Source organism: Oncorhynchus keta, chromosome 19 (genome assembly GCF_023373465.1).
Source record: "Oncorhynchus keta strain PuntledgeMale-10-30-2019 chromosome 19, Oket_V2, whole genome shotgun sequence".
NCBI lineage: Eukaryota > Metazoa > Chordata > Actinopteri > Salmoniformes > Salmonidae > Oncorhynchus > Oncorhynchus keta.
In genome coordinates this window covers 22,109,666-22,125,526 of record NC_068439.1, presented here as the reverse complement: position 1 = coordinate 22,125,526, position 15,861 = coordinate 22,109,666, and the positions used below count along the sequence as shown (strand labels likewise).

Here is a 15,861-nt window from a genome sequence, read left to right as displayed (position 1 = left end):
TTGGGTGTTTATTTTTAGTTATAATATATGAGATTCTGTCCATATTAATTTAATAAATTATGTTGGAAATGCGCATTATTGGATGTTCTGCCAGAAAAATAAAATACCATTGAACTTCCATTAACACTTTAAGTAGAACAGGAAATGTCTATCATCAGAGGAAGAAGAAATTCGGAGTCCTCATTTGACCTTACCCTGGGGGACAGAATTAACTGCAACACATCAACTGACAAATCAAACACTTGACAGGAGTCATGAATGCTCTGGCTACTGCCCACTCCATTACACAATGCCAGCAGCCTAGCATACCTGGCAGAACATGTCAATGACTTGAACCTTGCCTATCTGAACAGTGCAAACTTAAATTGATCAAACTTCAGAGACTACATTAGGCTAAACCTAGGTAATATGGACCTCCAGTTTGTCTGGACATTTGTGCATTCCTGGTTGTGCTTATCAACACACAGTAGGCTACAGCCTCCAGTAGGCTACATGAACCAGATAAGGTGTACTAGTAAAAACAGGCAATGCTTGTAAGGTGGGTGACACAATGGAGAGATTCTTATCAGGCTCCTCTCAGTAAAAAGAAAGACGACAGGTTAGTGTTAAAATGCCCACCACAGAGCCTAACTGCCAGAGTGCCAAGAGAGGAGTGGTGACCGTTTCTTTGACTGCTATAATATAAAGTGAAGTTTGATGTTTTTATAAAAACATCAAGAGAGCGATCAAGAAAGAGTGTGAAAGAGCACAAAGGAGAAAGAGTGATTGAATGACTTGGCTAGCCTTCACAGTTGACTGAGGCAAGCTGTGTGACACATGACCAAGATGCTTCAGCTCTCATTCAAAGTCCAAGTCTCTTCATAGTTCATAAAAAAACTCCTCTCGCATAAGAAAATATAAGAGGGCCAGGGATAAAAGTTCTCTTATCAATCTGATTACTGTTTTGTTTGCCATGCACAGGCACAGTGTGGATAAGATAAGTCAACAATGTTTACCATTTCTATTGAGAGACAGCTCTGAAAAGACATTCAAACACTGTTGGGTTACTCATGATTCTCACTGTGTAGACAACAGCCCAAGAGAAACTGATATCTGCCTATCAATAAAACTAGCAATTGGCAGGAAAGCAAGGAATGTAGGCCTACTGAGAGACAGAACCAACTATCCATCCAGCCACAAAGCTGATCAGAGTTGAGTATTCACAGATTTCCCCAAACAGGAGAGAAGTAATTGACAGAAGAGTACCGGTATTCAATATTCTACAAATTGCAGTCTAAGTTCGAGAGTCTAAAAGGACAATGTGGGTTCATGCAGATTTATATCAATGGCTCCAATATGGCTTGATAAGTTGCCAGCAGCATCACTTTATTCTCTATAATTTGCATAATCAACACATCCCCATAAAAAAAAAAAATCTGTCAGTTTAAACCAGAGATACAGTATCGGTTTTATTGCATTGGATGCATCAATCTATTCATGACACACTTCAGCATCTACAGACACTGACAACAGATCAATAAAATATCCTCGTAATCTATGCCGAAAAGGGATATCGCTTATATTGTTTTTGCATTTTAGTCAACCCTAATCCTTTTCCTAACCCGCTGCGTAAATACTCCTAATCTGCTACGAAATGTCAAATATTAAGTTCATTTGACAAAAGCTGGATCCCTTCTTGCCATGACCATGAAGAGAGACACATTGTATGACACAACGTCCATAAATCTTAGAGAACATTGTCCAAAATAAAATGGTTATCATGCAATAACCCAATGATCATTTGTTGAGAACTTCATTAATAAGGAGGGGAAATGTATATGGACATTACAGCATATGACAAAGGCCTCAATGGGATAGGACAACCTGCTGTGTTGACTATTGGTTGTCCCAGCCCAGCAATAGATGTAGTATTTATATGAAACTATAACCTGAAAACACCAAACACTTAAGTGCCATGAAGGTAACCTGAAGAAGTGATATTCTAACATCAGGAGTGCTTTTCATTTGTTTATGTACATCTGTAGGTTCACCAACAGACCTCCATCAATACACCCATGTCAACTGGACTCCCACTGAAGATGAGCAGTGCTGCAGGAGCATCAGGTTCTACTTCTTTTCCAGATATGAAAAGGAGACATCCCTCAGCTGGTTGTCATATGCTGTGCTTTTGTCTGAATTATTCTGTTGTGCCATTTGAGTATAGCACCTTCACATCATGACAAAAGTGTCCTATTAAACCCTATGAATATATCAAATGTAATTTGGAATGTTAAAGTACACCATGTTTAAAATAGTATTTTACACAATAGGCTATATTGTTTTACGGGTGAAATAGTATGTTTTATCTGTTTAATAAAAAGTATTTCTCATAGCCCTACTATTTTCTTTTAAAATGTAAAACTCATTTTGCATAGGCAATGTAATTGTGGTAATCTTAGGCAAACCATTATCATAGTAGCACCTCCAAGTGCCACTCAGACCTTCTGGGAGAAAGGTATCTTGCATTGAATTTGGTAGTAGTTGTGTGTATGATTAAAGCTCTTGCTTCTATACATTTCACCACCTAGATTACAAGGGTTGGATTTGCAATAAACAATTTCATGTCAGCACAAGGCATGTACAACATCCAGTATAATGATTAGCCTCATACTTTGTTCACTGGAATCGTTAAAAAAAAACTGAGAACATATAGCTGAACATTGTGTAAACAATGTGTGAGCGAAGCTATTTTCTGCTTCATATGCACCATGTCAAGGGGTGCATTGCAAATGCCATCATACTGTAGGCCAGTGGTTCCCAACACTGGTCCTCGAGTACCCCAACAGTACAGTTTATTGTAGCCCCGGACAAACACACCTGATTCAACAAAAATTTGTGTTGGGGGTATTCAAGGACTGGAGTTGGGAATCACTGCTGTAGGCCTACGGCTGCATTCCATGCCATTATCAGCTGCAAAATGGGTTCACATGTCTGATATCCTGAAAATTGTAACAATCAAATAAAACTAATTGGAGAGCTTATGACTGAACAGAAAGATCATTTTCATTTGAGAATACATCAAAGAAACAGACAAATGAGATTCCCCTTCCACTGTTTATTGCAGGATTGTGATTAATCAACATAACGATTATTCAAGATGAACTAGTGTCTAAGTTAACAATTAAAACACGTAACTTTAAAAAAAAAATATTGAAACCATTTCAAAGTGTACAAGTAAGCTAACTCATATGTAAAGGTTAAACACGTTATTCACAAGTAGACTATTATTACTAAAGCATCATTTCAGGTGAACAAAAAGTCAATACCAGAGGTGGCCAACCTCTCTCCACTGAATCACAGGGGAGCAGACTTCTGTTCCAGCCCAGCAATAGCACACTCGATTATTAAGCAATTAGGTTTGATACATTGAATCAGGTGTGTTAGTGCTGAGCTGGAACAGAAGCCAGCACACACAGCAGGGTTGGCCAGCTCCAGTTGTAATATGTTTATACATTGTGTAACTTTTAAACTGTATTTGTTCACAAAATGTGCTAACATAGGTACACATATAGTATACAAGGATGTACCCTTATTCTCTTGGGACCTCTTCATCTGCAGACAGGGTTTGACTGCTCTGTATCTGAGGACAGAAAACATCAAAAGAAACAGACTGCATTATTCTCAAATTAAACAGCACTGAGTATTATGTTACTATATCTCGGTCCTCAGTTTCCCGCTAGAGACTGGAACTGGAGAATATTTTCACAATGTCACCTTCTCTATCCAGAGTAGTCTACTATCCCTTCTCTGACAGCTGGAACTGGAGAATATTTTCACAATGTCACCTTCTCTATTCAGAGTAGTCTACTATCCCTTCTCTGACAGCTGGAACTGCTAACTAATCCTTTCACCCTCTTCCATGGCTGTCATCCCCCTCTTCAAAGGGGGGGGACACTCTTGACCCAAACTGCTACAAACCTATATCTATCCTACCCTGCCTTTTTAAAGGTCTTCAAAAGCCAAGTCAACAAACAGATTACCAACCATTTCGAATTTCACCATACCTTCTCTGCTATGCAATTTGGTTTCAGAGCTGGTCATGGGTGCACCTCAGCCACGCTCAAGGTCCTAAATGATATCTTAACCGCCATCGATAAGAAACATTACTGTGCAGCCGTATTCATTGATCTGGTCAAGGCTTTCGACTCTGTCAAATCACCACATCCTCATCGGCAGACTCGACAACCTTGGTTTCTCAAATGATTGCCTCGTCTGGTTCCCCAACTACTTCTCTGATAGAGTTCAGTGTGTCAAAATCAGAGGGTCTGCTGTCCGGACCTCTGGCAGTCTATGGGGGTGCCACAGGGTTCAATTCTTGGGCCGACTCTCTTCTCTGTATACATCAATGATGTCGCGCTTGCTGCTGGTGAATCTCTAATCCACCTCTATGCAGACGACACCATTCTGTATACTTCTGTCCCTTCTTTGGACACTGTTAACAACCCTCCAGGCAAGCTTCAATGCCATACAACTCTCCTTCCATGGCCTCCAATTGCTCTTAAATACAAGTAAAACTAAATGCATGCTCTTCAACCGATCGCTGCCTGCACCTGCCCAACATCACTACTCTGGACGGCTCTGACTTAGAATACGTGGACAACTACAAATACTTAGGTGTCTGGTTAGACTGTAAACTCTCCTTCCAGACTCACATCAAACATATCCAATCCAAAGTTAAATCTAGAATTGGCTTCCTATTTCACAACAAAGCATCCTTCACTCATACTGCCAAATATACCCTTGTAAAACTGACCACCCTACCAATCCTCGACGATGTCATTTACAAAATAGCCGCCAATACCCTACTCAAGAAATTGGATGCAGTCTATCACAGTGCAATCCAATCCAATTTTGTCACCATAGCCCCATATAGTACCCACCATTGCGACCTGTTCGCTCTCGTTGGCTGGCCCTCACTTCATACTTGTTGCCAAACCCACTGGCTCCATGTCATCTACAAGACCCTGCTAGGTAAAGTCCCCCCTTATCTCAGCTCGCTGGTCACCATAGCATTACCCACCTGTAGCACGCGCTCCAGCAGGTATATCTCTCTGGTCACCCCCAAAACCAAATATTTCTTTGGCCGCCTCTCCTTCCAGTTCTCTGCTGCCAATGACTGGAACGAACTACAAAAATCTCTGAAACTGGAAACACGCATCTCCCTCACTAGCTTTAATAAGCACCAACTGTCAGAGCAGCTCACAGATTACTGCACCTGTACATAGCCCACCTATAATTTAGCCCAAACAACTACCTCTTTCCCTACTGTATTTATTTATTTAGCTCCTTCGCACCCCATTATTTTTATTTCTACTTTACACATTCTTCCACTGCAAATCTACCATTCCAGTGTTTTACTTGCTATATTGTATTTACTTTGCCACCATGGCCTTTTTTTTGCCTTTACCTCCCTTATCTCACCTCATTTGCTCACATCGTTTATAGACTTGTTTATACTGTATGTTTGTTTTACTCCATGTGTAACTCTGTCGTTGTATGTGTCGAACTGCTTTGATTTATCTTGGCCAGGTCGCAATTGTAAATGAGAACTTGTTCTCAACTTGCCTACCTGGTTAAATAAAGGTGAAATAAAAATAAATAAAATAAAAATCTAGGTAGCTAACAACAAATGCATTGGAGTTACAGTGATACATACATCAAGATAGCTAGCTGGTGTGGGATCCTGTGTTTTACATTATAGCCAGTACCATATATATATGATTAAATATTATCTGATGTTGGCTGTGTGAAGTATCTGCATTCGTGCACTTGAGCATAATCATGAGAGTAAACAACTGCTTGCTACATCTACTTGCCTGTTTGTGTGTGACAAGAACTGAGTAACATGGTGTGACCTGCATGTTGCAAAACTGTAGATTAACAGCCCAGCAGATGCTTTGTCCTTGTGTTTGTATGTAACAATATTGAGCACATGGTGTGACTTGATGTATCTTACAACGTTGTGGTTAAGCAGACATAGGGAGGGGTGGTCATCACGAGGTTTAACTGAGATGGAAAAATACTGAACAGCACAATAGCAGGAACTGAGCAACTGTTATAACTAGGCTGCGATACCAGAACAGTAGGAATCTATACATTGACGGAGGGAGGACTCCAAGAAGCGTCAAGAGGCGGGGACCCGCCTGAGCACCTGCCTGAGCACCTGCAATAGGCTGAGCAAGTTTAAACCACGCTCAGCCTCTACTGTGATCGTTCCAACCAGTCTGTTGGCCTGTCTATCACAGTATTAGAACAACTGTTTACGTACATCCTGTCAGTTCTCTGTTCTGCCCTGCGTGGTATTACAGTGAGACCGTATATACGAAAGTTGCATTTGCCATTTATTACTTTGCTAATAAAAAATACATAGTATACAATCGGTGACTCATTGTTATATTTATCTTGATACCAGATTCGAATTTACGCAACTCTAACACTGGTGATATTTAATTCACTTAGCTAACTTTACATGCTGTATAGCCAGCTAATGTTAATAACTAGCAAACTTTACGTTAGCAGCTCATTTGAGTTAGCCTGCACACAGAGTTTATGTAGCAAGCTCTAGCTAGCTAGCAACACATCATTTTCAAAAAAGATTTACTTACTTTAATAGGTTCTTCCACTGCCTCCATTTTCTGGGTCCTTAGAAAAACTAAATAGGCAATCTTCCTGAAGTTTCCTGTGGTAGCAAAAAATAGCCAGCCATCCAACAGACTGACTTGTCTTCCAACATGGTGCCTGGTGCGATAGCTAGGTGATTTGTGACGCAACTTCAAGCCCGCTATAGCAGTAAGCCCAAAAATTATGAATTAATTAGGATATTTTTTTGCTACTTTATACTTATTTTTTTTATTTATTATCCTTGGTATGAATTTCTTAAAACAAACAGATATAGCTTAGTATAATTATTAATGATCAAATCTTACAAAAAAAATAAGTCAGGCTAGCACCTACCAGCATGACCACACACCAGTTGAGGATGCCTCTATAGTTACTGTAGCCACTGGCTGAGCTGAGCAGGGACTCCTGGAGGACATGGCAGCTGAAGAGACAGTAATAAGGATATACAGTATTAGATACAACTAATTAACTTTAGTTTACTTTTTTTTTTAAATAAATAAATACAAATAAATAAACGTCTCATTGGCCAGTGCACAGCGACAACCCTCTACTCCAACCTAATATGTGGGCACCCGAGTGGCACAGGGGTCACTACAGTCCCTGGTTAAAATCCAGGCTGCATCACATCCGGCCGTGATTGAGAGTCCCATAGGGCAGCACACAATTGGAGGGGTAGACCGTCATTGTAAATAAGAATTTGTTTTTCACTGACTTGCCAGGTTAAATAAAGGTTACATAGAAATTTTAAAAAAGTTAAGTGTTAGTTTGTATGTGTGTGTGTGTGGGGGGGGGGTGGTCTCAAAATATGTATATATATATATATCTTTTTAAAAGAGGCTTAAAAAAAACAGGTCTACGGCGAGCATATTGTTGATTATAGAATTGACATTGCTTTAGGCGGGAAATTATAATGTTCATAATTCATTGCATCATTTGTCACAGATATTTCCTGGCAGTAGGCTTATATCTGAGATTTAATTTCCCAAAACACTGGATATTGCACTTCGAGCTTTGGGATAGTAAACTTTGTTAGGACTTTGGCAATTCCCAGAAGGCCAAGGACACTGGTTGTGAAAACTGGAGTAAAGGGAGTTTGTTTGGTATTGCGAAACCAGAAGACACCTCGCAGTGGAAGTGATAGACCTACACAAAACAAGCCCATAATTGAGGATCACTGAAGTGTACAGCCACAGTTGCACTAGTCTAGCACATTTAAAATGTACTGCAGCATAACTAGTTACCTGATCTGCAAAGGTAACCTATGGACATTTGGTCTAGATTTCTTGCATGTAAGCAAATGAATCATACATGATGTAAGTGAACCTATGAAAGATTAGTCCTTTCGACCTATATTATGAGGAACCTGTAGCTTGTACCTACCTACCTACCTGCAGCTTGTATTAGGAGTAACCTGCACCTAAAGTTTAGAAAACATTTCAGGGCTGCATGTAACTTTGCGGTTAAGAGCATTGGGTCAGTAACCGAAAAGTTGCTGGTTCGAATTCCTGAGCCGACTACTTGAAAAATCTGTCGATGTGCCCTTGAACAAAGCACTAAACCCCAATTGCTCCTGTACATTTCTCTGGATAAGAGCGTCTACTAAATGACAAAAATATAATTCTAACAAAAGAGGTGTGACAGCTGTAAATTAAAGACATCTGTGAGCTGAGCGCACAAAAAGCCTTGCGTTATGTCTTACCTAAATCTTTCGTTGGTTTTGCTCCTCTCCTTGCGTGGTGTAGTGACCGGCTCGTGCACCCGTTTTTCCTCCTTCACATTCCGGTTGCTGTGGCTCGGTTGGCTTGAAGTTTTTTCCCCTGCGCTGCCGTTGGCTTGTTTAGAATTGGCACCCGCTGGCGTAGTGCAGATGGTGGTTCTCCTTGTTCTGCGTGTCATCATGGGGACTCTATCGTTTCTGTCACCCATTTTTTAAATGAGAAGCATTCAACCGTACCTTGCTAGAATTGAACTAGACGTTTTTCCCTCGAGCCTCTGCTGTAAAGTCCAGCCCGACATGCTGTCGTGGAGAAGGTTGCAGTCCCAGTTATAAACCTCAACATTATTTTGATTGAGGAGGGAGGAGCAATAGTTTGTGGGAGGTGCTGGTGGGGGGGGGGGGGCTGTGATGCGGCGCACAGTTTAACGCTTTTGGAGTTAGTCATTCATTTTGTTATTTAAAAAATAAATGGCGTATAAATGGGGAATATTGTTTATCAAAGTCTGGCTTTCCTCAAAGTGCACACATGGCAACTCATTTGCATGCCAGAAGACAAGAGTAGTGAAACGTTACAAGCACTAGTGCACTGAGCCCACCTTCATGGATTTCCAATTGAAAGTGAATGCATATATTTTTTAAATTGCTATCCCTTTGCACCAATCAGATAGCATGAAATGATAAATCCCCCCTCAAAAGAAGTTAAGTGGATTTCCTGGGACAATAGCAGATGATACATTAACAGCTGTATGGTAGATCACAACTCGAACTGAGAATTCGTTGTAATTGTTATTTTCTGTTGTTAGACAAACGATTATAAACCTGTATTTACTTCAGCAAGTGACGGTATCACAACATATGTATTGTTGATGTGTTATTCATTTTAACAGCCTATGAAAAAGGGAAAGAAACACCAGCAAAGTACAGGAAGCAGGGAAAATGAGTATGGAAATACTCAGAGACATATAGGTAAATTAACTAAATCAGTATTCAATTATTAACGAATAGCAGATAAAGTACTCATACATTGCACGTTGGGAATCGTTTTACAGATAGTTGACAGTTGAATAGACGAATAGTTTCACTAGTATTTAGCAGATCTCTGTTTGAATCCTCTGTGAATGCATATCGGCTGGTCAGCTGCCATACATGCTACGTGGAACAGCAAAGCAACGTGACTATCGATTGACCCAGAGCAGAGCTTGGATGGGATTTACCTATATTAATAATCCCCATAAGAATAGCCTGCCATTCTTCAATGGTAATATACAAATTTACATTTTAGAATCATCATAACATATTCTTCATCAAAACAGGTAAAAGTTGACAGTGTCAGTCAGTAAAGTTGCCAATGCAGTTGAAGCAAAGCAAGACTGCAAAATAAAGATGGGTCATTCCTGTTATGTGGTGCCTTTTCTGTCCCCAAGAAATAACACCTTATTTATTGTCAAATGTGGATTCCAAAGGTCTTAAAATATAAAGTTAAATGTCCTTTACCATAAAAACACGAAGATATGGATCTCAAAGGGAATTTGATGTATTTTTACCACCTCGCCGGGTGCTATTCATCCACTACGAGAAATATGCCATTAAATAATCAAATATTCCAAATATTTATTCATTATTTTATAGTCCTACTTAAAATATCTGTCATAAATACTTTTCTTTTCATGATTATTGTATTTATTGTTACTGTATTGTATACTGTAAGATGTTCTGTGTTTCCCTGATTTCACTTTCCACCCTGTTAGTTTGTAGTAATACCCCTTCAAAAACAGCCCTTGTCAATCAGTTTTTTGGAGAGATAACAACCGTTTTTTAAATTTAACCTTTATAGGCAAGTTAGTTAAGAACACATTTTTATTTTACAATGATGGCCTACACCAGCCAAACCTTCCCCAAACCCGGACGACGCTGGGCCAAGTGTGCACCGCCCTATGGGACTCCCGATCATGGCCGGTTGTGATACAGCCGGGTTTTTCAATGGTTTTTCTTTATTTTTTTACTATTTTCTACATTGTAGAATAATAGTGAAGACATCAAAACTATGAAATAACACATATGGAATCATGTAGTAACCAAAAAAGTTTTAAACAAATTAAAATATATTTTAGATTCTTCAAAGTAGCCACCCTTTGCCTTGATGACAGCTTTGCACACTCAAATCAAATCCATTTTTATTTGTCACATGCGCCAAATACAAGAGCTGTAGACCTTTACAGTGAAATGGTTACAAGCCCGTAACCAACAATGCCGTTTTAAGAATATACAAAAAAAGTAAGTCTCTTCTTCTTATTGGTGTCCTTTAGTAGTGGTTTCTTGCAGCAATTTGACCATGAAGGCCCGATTCACGCAGTCTCCTCTGATCAGTTGATGTTGAGATATTTTCTGTTACTTGAACTCTGTGAAGCAATTATTTGGGCTGCAATCTGAGGTGCAGTTAACTCTAATGAACTTGTCCTCTGCAGCAGAGGTAACTCTGGGCCTTCCTTTCCTGTGGCGCTCCTCATGAGAGCCAGTTTCATGATAGCGCTTGATGGTTTTTGCGACTGCACTTTAAGAAACTTTCAAAGTTTGTGAACTTTTCCGAATTGACTGACCTTCATGTCTTAATGGACAGTTGTTTCTCTTTGCTTTTTTGAGCTGTTCTTGCCATAATATGGACTTGGTGTTTTACCAAATAGGGCTATCTTCTGTATACCACCCTTACCTTGTCACAACACAACTGATTGGCTCAAATGCATTAAGAAGGAAAGAAAATCTACAAATGAACTTTTAACAAGGCACACCTGTTAATTGAAATGCATTCCAGGTGACTAGCTGGTTGAGAGAATTCCAATTCCAAGAGTGTGTAAAATAAAGGCAAAGGGTAGCTACTTTTGAAGAATCTCAAATATAAAATATATTTTGATTTGTTTAACACTTTTTTTTGGTTACTACATCATTCCATATGTTTAATTTAATAGTTTTGATGTCTTCACTATTATTCTACAATGTATACAACAGTAAAAATAAAGAAAAACCCTGAAATTAGTAGGTGTGTCCAAACCTTTGAATGGTACTGTATATATATCTAAACTCATAAAAAAAAGAAATGTCCTCTCACTGTCAACTGCATTTATTTTCAGCAAACTTAACACATGTAAATATTTCTATGAACACAACAAGATTCAACAACTGAGACATAAACTGAACAAGTTCCACAGACGTGACTAACAGAAATTTAATAATTGGTCCCTGAACAAAGGGGGGTCAAAATCAAAAGTAACAGTCAGTATCTGGTGTGGCCACCAGCTGCATTAAGTACTGCAGTGCATCTCCCCCTCATGGACTGCACTAGATATGCCAGTTATTGCTGTGAGATGTTACCCTACTCTTCCACCAAGGCATCTGCAAGTTCCCGGACATTTCTGGGGGGAATGGCCCTAACCCTCACCATGGCAGAACACTAACATTCCTGTCTTGCAGGAAATCACGCACAGAACGAACAGTATGGCTGGTGGCATTGTCATGCTGGAGGGTCATGTCAGGATGAGCCTGCAGGAAGGGTACCACAGTAGGGAGGAGGATGTCTTCCCTGTAACGCACAGCGTTGAGATTGCCTGCAATGTGATACACCGCCCCAGACCATGACGGACTCTCCACCTCCAAATTGATCCCGCTCCAGAGTACAGGCCACGGTGTAGCGCTCATTTCTTCGACGATAAACGCGAATCCGACCATCACCCCTGGTGAGACAAAACCACGACTTGTCAGTGAAGAGCACTTTTTGCCAGTCCTTTCTGGTCTGGCGACGTTGTTGCCGGTGATGTCTTGTGAGGACCTGCCTAACAACAGGCCTATAAGCCCTCAGTCCAGCCTCTCTCAGCCTATTGCGGACAGCCTGAGCACTGATGGAAGGATTGTGCGTTCCTGGTGTAACTCGGGCAGTTGTTGTTGCCATCCTGTACCTGTCCCGCAGGTGTGATGTTCAGATGTACCAATCCTGTGCAGGTGTTGTTACACATAGTCTGCCACTGCGAGGATGATCAGCTGTCCGTCCTGTCTCCCTGTCGCGCTGTCTTAGGCGTCTCACAGTACGGACATTGGAATTTATTGCCCTGGCCACATCTGCAGTCCTCATGCCTCCTTGCAGCATGCCTAAGGCATGTTCACTCAGATGAGCAGGGACCCTGGGCCTCTTTCTTTTGTTGTTTTTCAGAGTCAGTAGAAAGGCCTCTTTAGTATCCTCAGTTTTCATAACTGTGACCTTAATTGCCTAGCATCTGTAAGCTGTTAGTGTCTTAACGACCATTCGGGAAACAGTGTTTAAACCCTTTACAAAGAAGATCTGTGAAGTTATTTGGATTTTTACGAATTATCTTTGAAAGACAGGGTCCTGAAAAAGGGACGTTTCTTTTTTGCTGATATTATGTCTATGTTATTAAAACGGTTACATGCATTTGTTAGGGAATAGCACCATCACTCAGTGCTCCTGAAATGCAGTGGTGTTACCGAGCATGCCGTGATGCAGACCCAGAGAGACGACAAAAGTACCTTGAGACAGAGATGACAGAGAGACAGCGAAAAAGAGGATAGCAGATATCAGTGAGAGAGAGAAGTGTGTTTTAAAGGAAAAATGGAGAGAGACGAAGAGAGAAGAAAAGACCAGCGCAACAGCCAGGGCATCTTTTCCCCTTCCCCCACACCTCCCCCACTTCCTGAACATGACCCAATGCCAGGGCCCTCAAGGTTAGAGCAAGCTTGAAGCTGGGTACTTTTATTACTTCATTAGTCAGGATCTATTTGAGCTGTGTACACAATATTTGTGCTCTATTCTATATTACTAAACATACCCATGTTTTTATTGATTGGTTTATTGATTCATTTTTTGATTAATTGATTGATTAACTGATTGGTCAATTTGATTTATTTATTCGTTTACTGATTACAATACTAATAGTTCTGACTGTGTTTTAGGCAAAGACATCAAGGTCAAAGAAAGACCAACAATACAAAGAAAAGGCTTATGAAAGAGATCAAGAAACTTCAAGCCACCTTGGAAAAAGATAAATACGAGACATTCCAATGTGTTAAGGGAAATTCCAAATCTCCTCACTCAAAAGTGAATGCAATTCTGAGGCATCATCCTGTCCATCCAACCATTAGAAGAACCCTTCTGTTACACTCATCATTGCTTGAAGACATTAGAACTAAATATCGCAACACCAGAAAAGGAGAGGCAGATGATTGCAAGAGTAACTATTGGGAACATGGTGAATAAGAACCGACTAGGTTTTCCAAAGGAGAGGGCTGGATTGGATGGATATATTTGTACCTTTTGTGTGGACGAAGAGAAACTGTGCAACTGCTGAATCCAAGAAGGGATGATGTGAGTCAAATGACTACAGGGAGGAAACAAACTGTCACGTGAAACAAACAGAAGATGCAAAAAAGGTCGCTGGCAGACAATGAAGAATCTACCCAGGAAGTTCCTGTCAGAAAGTCAAGATTCATTCTTCTGCACCTTTAGGCCATTTTGGGTTGAGACACCATTGTAAAACCCACAAGAATCTCCAATTCATGGCTAACGGCCTTTACAGCCGTGGGATTTTCTCATCCAAAAACTGCAGTGAAAAGCACAATGAAGATGCATCAAGTGAAAAGTGTGTTGCCAGGTCACATCAAGTACAGAGACATAACCTGTCTCTGCCAAAGAGATGAGGGGGTCATGGCCTGTCCCTGCTTTGAGTTTTTATTTTATTTATTTAACTAGGCAAGTCAGTTAAGAACAAATTCTTATTTACAATGACAGCCTATCCCGGCCAAACCCGGACGATGCTGGGCCAATTGTGTGCCACCCTATGGGACTCCCAATCACAGCCGGATGTAATACAGCCTGGATACAAACCAGGGACCGTAGTGATGCCTCTTGCACTGCAGTGGCTTAGACCGCTGCGCCACTTGGGAGCCCACAGAAGCAGCTCTAGAAGCTCCTGATGCTCCAAGATCTGTGTGCACCGTTGAAACCCCGTGGTGACCAGAGGCCATTCACTCTCACCATATTGGACAGTGGTGTGTGCTGTCCTATGACAATGAGCCATACCCAGGAATCATAACAGATGTACATGAGGATAACATCCTGGTCAATTGCATGCACTGTAATGGAATAAACAAATTATTCAGGCTAAGCCCTCGCAAAGTACGCTGACTTCCAGGTAGAATGCCTGATCCCAGAGCTTGAAGGTACATAAAAGACCACTTTGGAAACCATTTAGCTAAAACTGGAGCAAAGGGACTTGCAGTATGTGGAGGGGGGATGGAGTGGAGTGGAGAAAAAGCAAGAGGGGTGCAGTGGGAAGGGTTTTGGAAGGGAGTGAATTGGAGGAGAGGTGAGAGGGAAGAAGTGGAGGGGGGGACTTTTTAAAGGTTCATGTTTCTTTCTATGTATGAGATATTTTATAAATGCTGTTAAACCTTTTGAATAACCATTTTATTAAGCGTGAACCGTGAGCCCAGAATTGTTAGGAGCAAAATGTGTAGGGCTGTTTATCATAAAATGCCTGATTAGTGTTATTAAACTTGAACTAACAGTGATTTTCATTTACATTTACATTTAAGTCATTTAGCAGACGCTCTTATCCAGAGCGACTTACAAATTGGTGCATTCACCTTATTACATCCAGTGGAACAGCCACTTTACAATAGTGCATCTAAATCTTTTAAGGGGGGGGGGGATGAGAAGGATTACTTTATCCTATCCTAGGTATTCCTTAAAGAGGTGGGGTTTCAGGTGTCTTCGGAAGGTGGTGATTGACTCCGCTGTCCTGGTGTCGTGAGGGAGTGTGTTCCACCATTGGGGAGCCAGAGCAGCGAACAGTTTTGACTGGGCTGAGCGGGAACTGTACTTCCTCAGTGGTAGGGAGGCGAGCAGGCCAGAGGTGGATGAACGCAGTGCCCTTGTTTGGGTGTAGGGCCTGATCAGAGCCTGGAGGTACTGAGGTGCCGTTCCCCTCACAGCTCCGTAGGCAAGCACCATGGTCTTGTAGCGGATGCGAGCTTCAACTGGAAGCCAGTGGAGAGAGCGGAGGAGCGGGGTGACGTGAGAGAACTTGGGAAGGTTGAACACCAGACGGGCTGCGGCGTTCTGGATGAGTTGTAGGGGTTTAATGGCACAGGCAGGGAGCCCAGCCAACAGCGAGTTGCAGTAATCCAGACGGGAGATGACAAGTGCCTGGATTAGGACCTGCGCCGCTTCCTGTGTGAGGCAGGGTCGTACTCTGCGGATGTTGTAGAGCATGAACCTACAGGAACAGGCCACCGCCTTGATGTTAGTTGAGAACGACAGGGTGTTGTCCAGGATCACGCCAAGGTTCTTAGCGCTCTGGGAGGAGGACACAATGGAGTTGTCAACCGTGATGGCGAGATCATGGAACGGGCAGTCCTTCCCCGGGAGGAAGAGCAGCTCCGTCTTGCCGAGGTTCAGCTTGAGGTGGTGATCCGTCATC

The 15,861-nt window shown here is 41.4% G+C and overlaps 1 protein-coding gene and 1 pseudogene across 1 annotated transcript in view; one reads left to right on the top strand and one right to left on the bottom strand.

Moving 5' to 3' along the window:
- Window positions 1–8,711, bottom strand: part of dgat1a (diacylglycerol O-acyltransferase 1a) — a 28,136-nt gene extending 19,425 nt beyond the window's left edge. The window contains exons 1-2 of the mRNA XM_052470038.1: window positions 8,360–8,711; window positions 6,994–7,081 (exon numbers count right to left, since the gene is read on the bottom strand). Of these exons, the coding sequence (XP_052325998.1) occupies window positions 6,994–7,081; window positions 8,360–8,586 (315 nt within the window). The 5' untranslated portion in view covers window positions 8,587–8,711. The remainder of the gene's footprint in view (window positions 1–6,993; window positions 7,082–8,359) is intronic.
- Window positions 8,712–12,992: 4,281 nt separating this feature from the next.
- LOC118372244 (TBC1 domain family member 20-like) overlaps window positions 12,993–15,861 on the top strand; it is a 46,618-nt pseudogene continuing 43,749 nt past the window's right edge.